Source organism: Lissotriton vulgaris, chromosome 3_1, assembly GCF_964263255.1.
Source record: "Lissotriton vulgaris chromosome 3_1, aLisVul1.2, whole genome shotgun sequence".
NCBI classification, from domain to species: domain Eukaryota; kingdom Metazoa; phylum Chordata; class Amphibia; order Caudata; family Salamandridae; genus Lissotriton; species Lissotriton vulgaris.
In genome coordinates this window covers 387,994,649-388,009,783 of record NC_141689.1, presented here as the reverse complement: position 1 = coordinate 388,009,783, position 15,135 = coordinate 387,994,649, and the positions used below count along the sequence as shown (strand labels likewise).

Genomic DNA, 15,135 nt, shown 5'->3' with positions numbered 1-15,135 from the left:
CAGCCACATACCTTCCAGCTGTACTGATTTCCCTGGCACAATGACACTTTTAAGGTCAATGAAGAAGCAGGGAAATAGAATCTTTGTGAGAGTATCAGTTTTTGCTGATTTGCCTCATAAACTTAGCCCACACTAAGAGACTTTAGATCTCTTTTCATTGATGCCGAAACAAGAGTACATGTACCTCTATGCTTCCGAGAATGAGTTAATATCGGGTGACTGACCAATGGCTCTACACAGACTCAAGGCTATCAAGTACTGAGTGCTGTAGGCACTACTGGTATGTGCCCCTTGCATACCACAACAACAACTTTACCTCAAAAGAGAAGAATTGAACACTGGTTAGGCATGAGTATATTTTAGCACAGAGGAATAGATGAATAAAGGAAAATCAGTAAAAGGAGGACAGAAGATAAGGGAGAACGGAAAGAGATTAGGATTGGAAGAATTAGGACTGTGGAGAAGGAAAATAATGGAAAGAGGAGATGGAGGAGAGAAAAGGGATGGAGAGTAGAAGCAAGAGGAGACTAGGAAGGGGAGTAAAAAGAGAGTGTGCCGGAACGAATAATTGAAAAAGGAGTATGATAGAAAAAAGGGTAAAAGAAGAAAAATTGTGTATAAAGAAAAGAGCGAGCTAAGAGCAGACGTTGAATTGGAAAGGAGGGTAAAAGTGGCGATGAAAAGGAGAGAAATGGGAGGGACAAACAGGAAGGGGCAGAAGAGATGGAAGGAAAGGAGGGAAAGGACAAGAAATGGGAAAGAGAACGGAGGCGAATGTGTGAGAAAATTAGGGAAAAATTGGAATATGGACATTAGAAAAGGAAAGGAAAGATGGTTAATATTTGATGCGAATCAGTGTTGCCACTGCTCCCAAACTTCGAGTGATTTTGGGAGCTGGAGCTCTTAGCTATCAACATTCACAGCACGAGCTGTTAAAGGGGGCTGAAGTTAGCCCCTGGTTCTCCCCAGCTCGTCTATACTCATTTTTCCCATTCAGCTGAGCCAGGGAGATCCAGGAGCTGAGCAGCATTCTCCCTCCCTCTCTCCGTGGCACAAGTGGCTCTGAGCTAGGGATGAGTGAGGGAGAAGCCTTTGTTGTGCCTTGCAGCACAGCCTTTCACTTTCCCCTGCCCACTCCATGTATTTTGGAAAGGCAGGGGAAAGAGAAAGGCAGTGGCTGTTTGTTTGTACATTGAAATGTTGAGAGCAGAGGCCCTATACCAGTTGTTATTGGTCACTGCTGTTCCATTGTCTTCAATGTTCTCAGCAATCCAATATTCGATTGGTCCAGGACTGGTTGCTTCATGGACTAATGAATCTACTGTAGTGGCCTCTGTTTGACCTCATGGTCACAGGATCAAATCAAGGCTCATCCACTTATCATTTTGAGGTCAATAAAATGAGTACCATTGAGTTGGGTAACAATAAACGTCTGTTATATAGTGGCAAGATACTCTTCTGGGTGAACATGTGATTTACAAATACAAGTTATGTTAATGCAACTTAGTGTCTATTGCGTTGTGAAATAATTTAGTTACCCAGAATATAATACAATAAAAACCCAGCTATACGTTTACTATAGAATAATCGATAATACAATAAAAACTCAGCTATACTTCAGATATAGAATAATCAGTAATACATGATTGCAAACAATATCCATGAAAGTACATTCATGCATTGACGTCTTGTGGAAAAAAAGTAATGTTAGTGTCTTTGATAATTATCTAGAACACTTAGGGGTATATACAAAAGAATGTGTGATAACTAGTGCAAGAGTAGCGTAACGCAACTTTCAACATCGCAGCCTATCGCGGGAAAATAACCCTGTGTCAACGTGGAATTCACAACGCGGCGGTAGCCTGCAATAGACATCTGATAACTCGTAAAATGTCTGCGTGAAAATCAACGTCACACCGCTGTACAAAAAGTAGCGAAAACCAGCCACAGGCCTCCAAATGCCATGCGTCTGGCGGCACAATGTACAATAAAAACCCCTGTATAAACACACCAGAAACAAGTTAAAGCACGTAGCAACATGGATGCACCCTGACCCAGCGCAGAGGCCAACTCAAACCCCACAACCCCCACAGACTACCATCTAGGAACAACGGGGTCAGGGAAGGCCAAGGAGAAGAGGGAGAGGAAGAAGGGGTGCAGCGTCACGGAGGTGACAGAACACTCCCAGCAACTGACCCACTAGCAGACCACCTGGAATGCAGCCGGAGTGCCGGGGAGGCTAATCAAGGAGGCCAATAGGTGCTGGCATGAAGTGACAACCTAAACCAGGCACAAAACCGGTGCCACAACAGGGAGGCAGCAACAGCGAAAGGAAGTGGCAGTCCAGCATCACAGGAGGAGATAGAGGAAACCCAGGCCACAGTCATCAGTGTGGAGATGGTGCAAGGAGTAGGGAGTACGGACACAGCTCAAAGGGCCTGACACAACATCAACAGAGAGTGCAACAAACAGGGACTGGGGGGGGATGGGGGGAGATGGGCACAATGGCATACATGCACAACGAGATGCAGCACACTGCACACCCACAATCACCCAGGATCATGTCCTAGATCCCCATGGCACACTGCAGCACACACACATAGCAAGAACAGCATATCCACATTGATGAAAATGTGGTACAATGCTCATAGCCGACACTGCAGAACAGAGGACACAACTGGCTCCGCACATGCACAGAAACATGCCCACTACATCTGCCAGAGCTGGAAACTGAAATTGAAATGTACGTGTACGACCTCACATCCGTCATATAGTTAGTCCAAATGTACACTGTCCCGCAGAAGAATCCAGCACCCCCCAAACAGTCACAATGTACATTGCCATACAGTCTGCATGCAAACCAGCACATTGCGCCAACATACATGTTAACACAATGTCAACATGCATCTCCCTTCACATCGCAGAGGGGCACACAAGATCCTCAGCAGAGTACAGAATACAACGCATCTGTGATGCCATAGCGGACCACCACACGGTCACACCGACGCCCTACAACAGCCCATGGATATCCCAAGCAACCCCCCACAAGGACCCGGCAGCCAAGATACTCAGAGGAGAACACCGAGCCTGCAACAGACCACACAGCAGGAAGCACCCACAAGCACAACTGGCTCACGACACTTCACCCACCGACACAGACTAGAGAACTCCTGAGGTGGAAGCCGGGAGCTGTGTTTTTAAAACTGCACTTGCTTTTTCGCTCATGCACTTAGTTTTTTAAAAATTGTCACCTTAATCCTTTACTTCTCTAAATTAACAGATTACTCACCACCACTCATTGTCAGATGTTGGGTCTCTGAGGCAGGTGCATTTCCTGGGGGGCCTCTGTCTTTGTCTGCGTGCCTCTGTGGTGGTCCGGGGGTGGGGGGTGTTCCTGGTGGGGATTGGAGGCCTGGGGTCGTGGCAGTTGGTGTTGTGGCCCTCTTGGGTGTCCGGGCTGCATGATGAGTGGCTCCATGGCATCTTTGCTGTTCCGATGACGCCCTGGGCTAAGGTCCCTTTTGTGGTGCAGGTTGCCGTCTGACTTTACACCAGGTCAGAGCAGGTGCTAATTTCCTGCTGCTAACGCTTCTTATCGTGTGTTTTGTGTTCTTATAGTCGAGCTGGCTGGTCGCTGTGAATGTTGAGGTGTCGTGTTGTCGTGGGTTTTTGCACGGGAACGCCTACTCTGCATCTCATTAGCGATAGTTGCAGGCATCCTCTGTGGAGATGTTTTTGGTGGCTGCTATCGCAGATAAACTGGTGCTGTGGGCTGTTATAACAACTTGTGAATGGGGAGGTAAATTTATCATAGCTTTGGCTGGTTAAAGTGCTGTTAATTCGGCGATGGCTCCTTGTGAATATGCCCCTATGTACTTGATGGTTCCATGTCCCTGACAGGAATTAGCCTATTTGAATTGACTGAAGAGCTTATGACAATATTTGTAAATGAGAAACCGTGTACTAAAATGTAGGAGACCTTGAAAAAAATGGACTGCAATAACAGGACCCAATACCTCACTGCCTGTTGGGGAGTTGTAGCCTCACATGTTTTGGAGCCGTCTTAAATTATAATAAGGCAAACCATAAAACGGTATTTTCGTAGCTTAGAGTATGAAACTCCAGAGCTGTAAAACTCATTGGAATTTTATGAAGGCCTGTCAGAAAAGATAGAATGGCACTAAAGAGACGTAAAAATGTGATACATAAAAGCACCACCTTGAGGATCTTGGGTAGTAATGGTAGTTTCTTATGAATCAAAGAAGCTAGTTTACTACACAGTATGATTCTCTAGTCCAAAAACACACCTAATTTTGAGCCAATAAAACTAATGTTTTTGTTGCCGAAAGGTAATACACTAGTAAAATGTGCTTAGGTCATCCTTTACATAAAATTAATGAATGCTTCATGACAATGTGGCTTCCCACCTCTTTGCCTCAGTTTTAGCATCTTATCATACAAGAGTGTTCCTGTGCAACTGTACACAGTAGGTATGTCTATTAACCTGTGAGGACGTAACATTGACAGAACGTATGAGAGGAACGAAAACACAAGTTAAACTCAGATCCCTTTATTTCTTTAATAAACAATTGAAGGGAAACCTTTTTCCGAACTACTGGGTATATTTAATCAATGTTATTATATTGTGGCTTTAAGCTTTAATGGTTACATACAAAATATGAATACTCTGAATAGAATGAAAATATGCTAAAATCATTGACTAACAATATTATAAAAATATGAGTAATGAATTCCTCATGAGCTTATGCAATATTTAATAACGGTCCGGGGACAGAGCAAATTAGCCAAATTCATTGTTGATGCTAATGTTGTAAACGAAAAATATGTTGCTGTAAATAAATGTAAGTTAAAAAGAATCTCTTGTGATTCTGATGTATTCTTGTAATGATTCTTAAAAAGGCTTAGGCCAATAGGTATGAAACATGGACAAATTGAAGAGCTGAACATTTCTTTCAAGTCTTAGTTAACAGTAGCATTTCGCATGCACCAGTCACATTAAATAGATGTAGCCGTAATGCGGAGAAATTATTTGTATCTGCTTCAATTATATGTTAGGCCTCTCTCCTATTAGCGGTGCGATGTGCACTTGAAAGAAAGGTTGGCCACTTAAGCAGGAATGCAAATACAGGTGTACATGCCTTAGCCCTTCAGAGAGTTCTAAGTGACAGCTTGACTTTCACATCCAGCTGTTCTATGATGAAAATTATATAACGAAACAACATCTGTACTCTCAAAGAAGAACGCTATGAACAGGAGTCCAAAGATGATACTTGCATTGCAAAAAGCATTTGCAGTAAAATATTTTCAAAAAGGGACGGTATTTCCATTGTATCTTTGAGAAAGTTGATGTGTGTGCATATCTTTATTTTATGAATTAAAAAAACTGTAAATGCAGCAACTTGATAACATGACAGCACAATAAAGTAAATGACCGTGCAGAAATGATAAGTGAATAGCACTTTAATATGAACAGTCCATCCATATGATGGCACACCATGCACAGCACTTGTCTAAAATGAGGATGAACCAAAGACTACTCACTCTTTATGTATATTTCTTACTGTACCTTTTTCAAGAATTAAAGAAGAGGTTTTACATAAAGTATATACTAACGACATTCAGACTTAATAAAATTTGGACAAACCCCTATTCTAATGACAATTCCATAATATCATCAAAGTAAGATAGGGTATCTTCGCACTTGTAAATTGATAAGCAGGCAGTGTATTTTCCACCACATGATAGATGGGTGAATACTTAAGAGAATGGTGTGTTCTCAATAAAGCCCCAATATCCCTAAATGGATTCCTCTAGTTGTTATGCACTGCTTATAAAGAGCCCACCTGTGTAAGCATCCAATTGGGTGTATTTATACATTATGCAAGCTTGAAGGAGAAGATGTGTCTGGCTTCACGCACAGTTTTTAAGTAAGTCTTACTGACACAATTTCTTCCTCATGCTTTCCAAACTTGAAAGCTTGAGTTTTCCATTTAACTGTGTAAGAAATAGGGTTATTAGTTGAGAAGGATGGAAGTCAATCAAGTAATAAACCCAGAGTTTATCAGGGTCACAAAGATTACTAAATAAATCCTCTGGTAGCTTGGCGCAAAGCAGTCTGACTTAACTTAGAGACAATGTGTTAAAGTATTTATTGAACACTCGAATAGTAATATAGTAAAAGCACAACACAGGAAAACATTTTTTTTTAGAATCAAATACATTTTAATAAATAAAATGACACCACAACAACAAAAATATGGTCCAATAACTTGATTCTCATCAAACAATATAATCGTATCTTCTCTAGTAATCACATGTTTCTAATGTGCAATAACTTCATTAACTCCGGCTAGCTATTCCTTAAAATTTAGAGGACCTGAATATGCCAACTCAAATCCTACACATGATTTCAGGATTTCTTGTAAAGCTTCCTTTATCATTTGGTTTATTAGTTTGGGGAAATCATTTTTGTTGAGGTGGGCTAAGATTTCCAACTTGAAAACCCAGTAAAAAACGCATGAGAAAGATAAACTCATTTTCAGCTTACCATAGAGCAGGTTGCAACAACAACAAATTACTTATCATAAACACAAATGTTAAAATAAATAACCTTCCTGTAGCTAACGTATATATTTAGTAATAAAATTCAAAGGTGCCAGATACTTCTCAAAACCTGCTAGTAAGTACTACCCGCCCATAATGGGGGAGGAGCGTCACCCACTCGTCAGAGTTGGTGACAGAAAAATAAAATTATAATAAAACACAATCATTTTATTTTTCTGTGACTAGTTTAGGCATGTGTGTAGGGCCGGGCTGGCCCAGGGGTAGTGCTGGGCACTTAGAAGTATACGTGTACGTTTTAGGCTGGCTAAACAGACATGCAGTCTCACTGACCTTGTCAGTGGACTGCTTCCCTTCCTGCACAGCTCTGCCAGGTAGCTGCTTCCCCTGACCCTTGCAGGTTTGTGAGTTTGAGGACCTTCTCAACCCGCAGGCACCCGTCTGTGCCTCATCCCTGGTGGCCAAGTGAGGAGCATCTCTGCTCTGCTGCTGCTCTGCCCTTTGTCTCTCTGCCTTATGCCTTTTCTCCTCTGATCTCTCTTTTTCCTTACTTTAATTTATTCTGATTTTTAATCACTTTCTTAATTTTTCTGTGTTTTTTTAGTTTTTTGTCCCTATTTCTCTCCCTGTCCATGCTGCTGCTTGTCCTCGCCCCCTCCAGCATGCCGCTTTCCTGCTTCCCTCTTTCATGCCTCCCAACTGTCCAGCCCTCCTCCTCACACCACTTAATGGTGGCCGCTATGCGACACCATGCAGTAGGCACTCGCAGCAGGCACTCCGCCGGTGCAAGCCCATCTGCACCGATCAACATCTGGACTGTGCCCAGCACCATGGACCCTGGTCCTCAGACCTTCCAACACCAGGAGGCTAGCACCATCCATGCCCTCAACCCCGGATGCCACTCAGCCTGCAAACTCATGTCGCTGAGGAACACTCAAGGTCCGTTCACCTGCCGCAGCTGCAACTTTGTCAGCATCCGAACATCATTCTCACTGACCGCATGACCCTCAAGAACTATACCCGACCACCTCAGCTGCATCCTACTCAACACCCACATCCTCAAAAGACACGCCAAGGATATCTGGGACCTGCTTGACTCCATCTCCCCCGACGTTGACTTCTTCATAGAAACCTGGATACTCCAGGTCAGGCCCGGACATCGCAAGTGCCATCCCCAATGGATTCAAAATCATCCACAATGACTGCATCAACCGCCCCGGAGCTGGCATTGACATTATACACAAAGACACTCTCCACTCTATAACCCATCTCCTACAACCTCTGACCCGAAATGGAGAACCTCCACTTCCAGATGCAGACCAACCTGAATGCCACCCTCCGTGGCAACCTTGTCTACAGACCTCCTGGCCCCACCCCCCCTTCAGCGAAGCCATAACCGACTTCATCGCTGCCAACCCTATCGCCTTAACAGACTACATGCTCTCCAGTGAGCTCAATTTCCACCTGGACAACCTGAAGACCACAACACCTTATCCCTAGTGGAGAACCTCACCACCATCAGACTCAAACAACTGGTCACAACACCAACCCACTCAGCAGGACATATGTTCAAACCCATCTTCTACCCAAGCTACACCAACTCTGAACCACACTGGACCGACCACCACAGAATCCACTTCTCCTTCACTAAACCCACCATACGCCACCATGCTTACTGCTATCATGGCAGAAGTTGGAACAAGTTCACCGAAGACCAGCTGACAGCCTCTCTTAGCAAGACCCCACCACAAAAATGTACGGAAGCCAACACCTCAGCACGCAACCTCCACAGCTGGATGTCCGACAGCACCAACACACTGGACCAGCCTCAGGAAACCCTCAAGCAAGCAGCCCTCCAAAAAAGCCAGCTGTTTCTCCCCCACTCTTCAAGAGTTGAGGCTGCAGATGGCTCAAGAAAAGATGGAAGAACAGCAAGATCAGAGCAGACCATGCAGCCTTGAAATCCACCATCACCACTAACCACTGCCTCATCAGAACAGTGCTCAGAATCTCCCCCACACCCATGAACTATGCACAAAGCCTAGGCATCATCCTGGACTTCTCGCTCTCAATGAGCCACGAAATGAATGCTGTTTCATCCTCCTGCTTCCACATGCTCCACCTCCTTTGTAAGATCTTTAGTTGGATCCTCATAGAGCCCAGGAAAACGGTCACCCATGCGTCATCAGCAACAGACTCAACTACTGTAACACACTCTGCGCTAGCACCACCCAGAAACTCCTAAGAAAACTGGAGACCATCCAGAATGCCTCCCCCAGACTAATCCCACACCACAACCACATTACCAGCTACCTGAGAGACCTTTTACCGGCTATCTGGCAATGAGAGAATCCCCTTCAAGCTTCTCACACACACCTACAAAGCCCTCCACATCGCTGGACTAACATACCAACATACCTCAGCCACCACCTCTCCTTCTACACTCCCACCAGACAACTCTGCTTCACACAACTGGCCCTAGACACCATCCCATGGATCCCTAGACCACAGCCGGAGAAAGATCCTTCTCCTACCTCGCTGCGAAGACCTGGAACTCCCTGCTTCTGCACCTCAGGCAATCACCATTGCTGCCGCAATTCAAAAAGGACCTCAAGACCTGTCTTTTCGACTGAACAGCAGACCCGCTCCCAACCCCCTCCCAGTGCCTTGAGACCCTCTCTTGTTGGTAGTCACACTTTATAAGAATACTGATTGATTGATTGATGCAGATTTCAATTTTTTCAACACAGCTGTGTTCACAGCCGGGTTGAAGAAAAGCTGCAGGCTCCCAGGGACTGTCTGAGCGGCAGACCAGGCTGCTCAGACAAATCCTGGCACTGCTCTCATAGCATGAGAGCAGCATCTGGATTGGATATGTAGCCAGCAAAAGAAAAGGTGCATTTTAAAAAAGTATTTATTTTCCTCCCCCCCCTGTCCGTCTGTCTCCCGCCCCCTCACTTTCATTTTATGGCAGTTGCCACTGGCTAGCACTAGCTAAATATTAATTCTCATCATTTAATCAGTCTTGTGCAGCTATAATGTGATAATAGCAAATTGTCTACAAATACAGTAAAAGAAAATGGGATGCCTTCAAAAAGAGAAAACATTGAATGTTTAAGTTTAATTTTTTAAGAGCAGACAATGGTTCCTTGGACCACTGCCTGTTCTTGAAAAATATATTTTCAACCATTCTCAAAGAGGAAACGGTCCCTTGGGGACCCTTTCAATGTGCCTATCGGCTGCCAACAACTCTGAGTTGGAGGTAAAGTGTGAATGTTTTCCAGCCACATTTCATTCGAAAAATTCATACATACCATTGCAATTCTGTATTTGGAAGAGACACCATAAACACATCCCTTTCAAATATCGATTCACAAACTCAAATTGCGATTCGGTAACAGGTTACCTAATAGCAATTAGGTATTTATACATATGGAAATTCTTTTTTGCGTCCACAAATGGCTTGATTCTGCAAATTGAACCAATTGCGACCTCAAAAAGGCTTAGTGAATCTAGGGGCATATTATCAAGGGGGTTTATCTCCACTTTTTTGGCTTTAAAAGCCAAGAAAGCGGAGATAAAATTATCTCCCTATTACCAAGCTGTCGCTAACACCAGTTAGTGACAGCTAGTAGGAGATAGCGACCATCTTGGGCCCCGCTTTGCATGTCAGTGATATTTATCACTAATGACATGCAAAGTGGGCGTGCCAAGATGTTAGCGACTGGAAACAGTCCCTAACATCGCTATCTCCTATTACCAACTTTTGGAGATATTCGCGCTAAGCGGGAATATCTCCAAAAGCTAACACCTGCCCTGAGCAGTTCTTAGCCATGTTATCCAATGGGAGGTGGATAACATGGCTAAGAGCATTTGCTCGATAATGCATGAATATCGCTGACTTTTCAGCGATATTCATGCATTGCGGCCGTTTTTTATCGCATTTGCGATAAACCTTGCTAATAGCAAGGTTTATCTGCGATAAAATTCGCCGATGTGCGGCGATAATTTTTGTCTCTAAACAAGTTGGAGACAAAAATTATCGCTAGTTGTTGGTAATATGCCCCCTAGCGCTTGGATCTTGCTGCAGCCAAAATGTCTGATGCAATTTTTGGGCCAGTTTTACCAGCTGGAAAAATTGCTTTCACACCCACAAAAACTGGGTGCAGAAAACCCAAATCAGCAGTAATCAGGTGGAGCAAAATTAATGTATAAAGCATGAACTAATTTTGTTCCATCTGACATGTAATCTGATCCGAAGTGGGAGAAGGTTTAAAGTTAGTGTGAGCACAGCATTTTGTACTGGAAGTGTAGTCATCCAGGGGCATATTACCAACAACTAGCGATAATTTTTGTCTCTAACTTGTTTAGAGACAAAAATTATCGCCGCACATCGGCGATTTTTATCGCAGATAAACCTTGCTATTAACAAGGTTTATCGCAAATGCGATAAAAAACGGCCGAAATGCATGAATATCGCTGAAAAGTCAGCGATATTCATGCATTATCGAGCAAATGCTCTTAGCCATGTTATCCACCTCCCATTGGATAACATGGCTAAGAACTGCTCAGGGCAGGTGTTAGCTTTTGGAGATATTCCCGCCTAGCGCAAATATCTCCAAAAGTTGGTAATAGGAGATAGCGATGTTAGCGACTGTTTTCAGTCTCTAACATCTTGGCACGCCCACTTTGCATCTCATTAGTGATAAATATCACTGACATGCAAAGTGGGGCCCAAGATGGTCGCTATCTCCTACTAGCTGTCGCTAACTGGTGTTAGCGACAGCTTGGTAATAGGGAGATAATTTTATCTCCGCTTTCTTGGCTTTTAAAGCCAAAAAAGCGGAGATAAACCCCCTTGATAATATGCCCCCCAGTACCTACCCTGTGCTAAACTATTGCATACACCTTTGCACTATGGTGCAAAGAGTTGTGCCTGGCGCCTGACAGCCTGATTGTGCACCAGCTCTTCTTAAGAATGCAGTTGCGCCATATGGCACTGTCCTGCTCTCTCCCTTTCAAGCAATGCATCACAACAACTTAGGTTGCTGCTCTGCATTGGGTGAAAAAATAGTAGCACATGTGTCCCAGAGTGTTTGTTTATCTCAACCTCATGACATAGTATTAGAGAATTTGTTTAACTAATTTTAGAGGTAGGTTTTTTAAGTGGCAAAATGAGGAGGGTAATTCTTAGTAAGCGCTTGGGATGTGTTTTATATTCTAAGGAAATCGAACAATCCCCGTTGAATTTAAATATTGTTACCCGTTTCATTACTTTAAATAAAGTTCGGATTGTTTTCCTAGAATTGTACCAGAAGCTAATTCTTGCACGATTGTTTCCAATTAAAAATAATGTAATTTGCTCAATTCTGTTAGTACATTATACATTTTGCATTTCTTTATTTGCCATCCAATGTAATTGTAAAACAGCATTTATTTTTAAGATATCGCTGAAAAGCCTTTATTTGCACATTCAAATTTAAAGAGAGCATGTTGAATCCCAAATAGTAAAAGCCTCATTCATTTGGCAAATAACGAATTATTATTAGTCACAAGAGCAACCCATATATATTTTTCTTTCTTTTACTAGTTGCTCAGCATGGCTATGCAATTTACATAGGAAGTGCAGAATAAATAGAATCTAGTGGTCAAATATGCACTATGTAATTTAAAATTTACTATGCAGTTCTGCGTGTCTAATTGTCGATTTCTGTTTTCCTTGTTTTTCAATTTCAGAAATTTGTCTCCTGACAAAGGGCCGTCGCACCGCCAGTGTGAGGGCAGACACATATTGTCGCCTGTATTCCCTTTCAGTGGACAATTTCAACGAAGTGCTGGAAGAGTATCCAATGATGAGAAGGGCTTTTGAAACGGTGGCAATCGACAGACTAGATAGGATAGGTATTATTTTCTTTTGTATTATGCATACAGTTTCCTAATGTTTTTCACATTATTATTTACACTGTTGAGTATTACAGGATTAAAATATTTTCCAAAAAAGAAGATGGGTGGATAGATTGTTGGATGATTGGATGGATATCTGGTTAGATGGATGGATGGATGGATGTATTTAGCAATATGTGTATGAAGATAATTAAGAAAATGAAAAAAAAATATTGCTTCTACCCTGGTTTTATTTCCCAGGAACCACAACTGTGTGTTATGAAACAGTGTTTGATCAGAGTTAAAAAAAAAAAAAAAAAAAAATATATATATATATATATATATATATATATATATATATATATATATATATATATATATATATATATATATATATACATATTTATGTTCTTTATGTGATAGGATAAGAAATCATTGCCTGTCTTCATCTAATTCAAGGATTATACAACATCATTGGAATTAGGTGCACATTATTCCGCTCTACCCTGGCATTTTCCAAAATTTGTATTATGTGCCCTCCTTCCAAAATGGCTAATATTATTAATATTATCTCAAGACAAAATGTGCATATAACTATGCCAGTCAGTCATGTGCAGCAGCAATATAATGTTCATTTATTATGGGCCTGATTCACAAAAGAAACTTACACTTTTGTGTAGGTTTGCTTTTTTTATGGTATTCAGAAACCACAAATTACATTTTACTGATGGTAATTTTACAACTGTGGAAACATCCTCACATAAAAGATAGACCTGCCATATCGTTTCATGTGTGGAGTTCTCCTCCCAGACAGCGGAGTCTCTGCAGTAGTAAAATTACTGCTAGTAAAGTTAAACTTGTGGGGTCTTATTTATGAGAGTCATGCGTCACGTTTGCACCACTTAAAATGGTACATGTATAATGCAGGGCTCTCATAAAGATTTATGAAGTTGCGCAAAGCCACCCTGAGAGGCTTTGGGTGGCCTTATAAACCATGAGTAATGCGAAGCAGCGCATATCGCTGAGCCGCCTTATTCTGCGTCAGCATTGTAGTGGATTTTTTCCTAGAACACCCATGGAATTTGACGCTCTCGCAGATTTAGAAAGTGGTAAGCCTGGAGAAGCGTCACATCCATACACCTCCCGGCATTTTGCAGCACACATGGAAAGTGGAAAAGGCCTCGTAGGATTGTTTTTGTGCAGGAAGGTACCCCTTTTGCAAAAAAATAATCATGCCATCAATGGAGGTACCCTTGCCCCCCTGTGCAAGGGTGCCTATATTGGAGCTAGGCTGCCAAAATGGCATTTGTGCCGGCAGGCAGGTCAGGTAATACGGTGCATTGCTGCCCTTTCACTTTGGTGTGTAGGGCAGTGCAGCAAGGTGCCTTCAGCGCTGCCCTATGCCAAAATGCCATAAATGAGGCCCGTAGTTTGTGAATACCAAAAAATATTAAACATACACAAAAGTGTACGTTTACCATTGTGAATCATCCCCTATCTGTTTAATATGAAGTAACCCATAATGTAACTGTTATCGAAGCAAAAAAGAAGATAATTCTCTTAGTAATGAACTTGCACTTTTTTGGTTTCCCTTTACCCTAATGTCTCCTGCTTTTTGAATGCCCGCATTGTTGTAAATTCTATTTCTATTTTGCTCTCTGCTTTTTCTTTCCAAGTCTCTATACTGTTTCATGTGAATTTTTGTTCTAATTGTTTGTGTGTTATATAGGAGTAGCTCGTCCATATCTGATCTGATTTAAAATATCACCTTAGTGCTAGATGCCACCATTGTAGCTTGCTGAGCTAAACATATTTATTGATTTCGATGTCAAGGATTTCTTCAGGATTGAACACATTATGAAGTAAATTTACAAAGGCATTTAAAAGTGCATTACAGAGTGTTACTGAAGTTATACTTCACAGACTCATAAATGCTTTGTGAATTGGCCTCGTGTATTTTATAGTGCACTTTTTGTAACGTTAGTTTGCCTTACTTGTACGTAGTCAAACTATTACATCTTGTTCTCCACAGTTTGAGTCATGCAAGTCGGCTTCTGCTGCTGTTCTCTCTGATTCTCACCTGTTAGATTTTTTATCATAACAAGCAGGGTATCTAGGGGCTATGAGCACGAGGAACTGAAAGTCTTAGCAAACAGGATTCTGCCTAGACTGTTTTGGAAGCTGATAGACAGAGGAGGAGCTACTGGCGATGGGATGTAATGGACAGAATGGTTCAGTAAAACATAGCATCCCTTTTACAAAATCATTTGTTAGTTTGTGAATGCATAATTTATGTAATTGTGATAGTAATCTACAGTTGTTTGTGTATTAGCAAACAATAGGGACAATGGCATATGTAAATCATAAATATTGGGATGTAAGGCATTAAGTGCATAAATCATATACATGGCTCCCTTGTATCTATTCTTTTATCCTCAAGTGCATTCACTGCATTGCTTGCAATACACATGCACACGGTTAGGATGAGGCTGCTATTATGAATACATTTATCACCAAAGAGGTTAAAAAAGCCACCGCCTATAGCGAGGAAATGTATGACGTAAGCAAATTAGTTGGCCATCAATTGGCCATACGCATGAGACAACAAACATCTCAGAACCTTATACGGGAAATTTTAGACCCAGTGAAAGGTTTATTCTCAGAAAGCAA

General features: G+C 42.1%; 1 protein-coding gene across 1 annotated transcript in view; it reads left to right on the top strand.

Annotated features, from left to right (window-relative positions):
* Window positions 1–15,135, top strand: part of HCN1 (hyperpolarization activated cyclic nucleotide gated potassium channel 1) — a 1,068,254-nt gene that overhangs the window by 935,627 nt on the left and 117,492 nt on the right. The window contains exon 7 of the mRNA XM_086960610.1: window positions 12,319–12,483. Within this exon, the coding sequence (XP_086816736.1) occupies window positions 12,319–12,483 (165 nt within the window). The remainder of the gene's footprint in view (window positions 1–12,318; window positions 12,484–15,135) is intronic.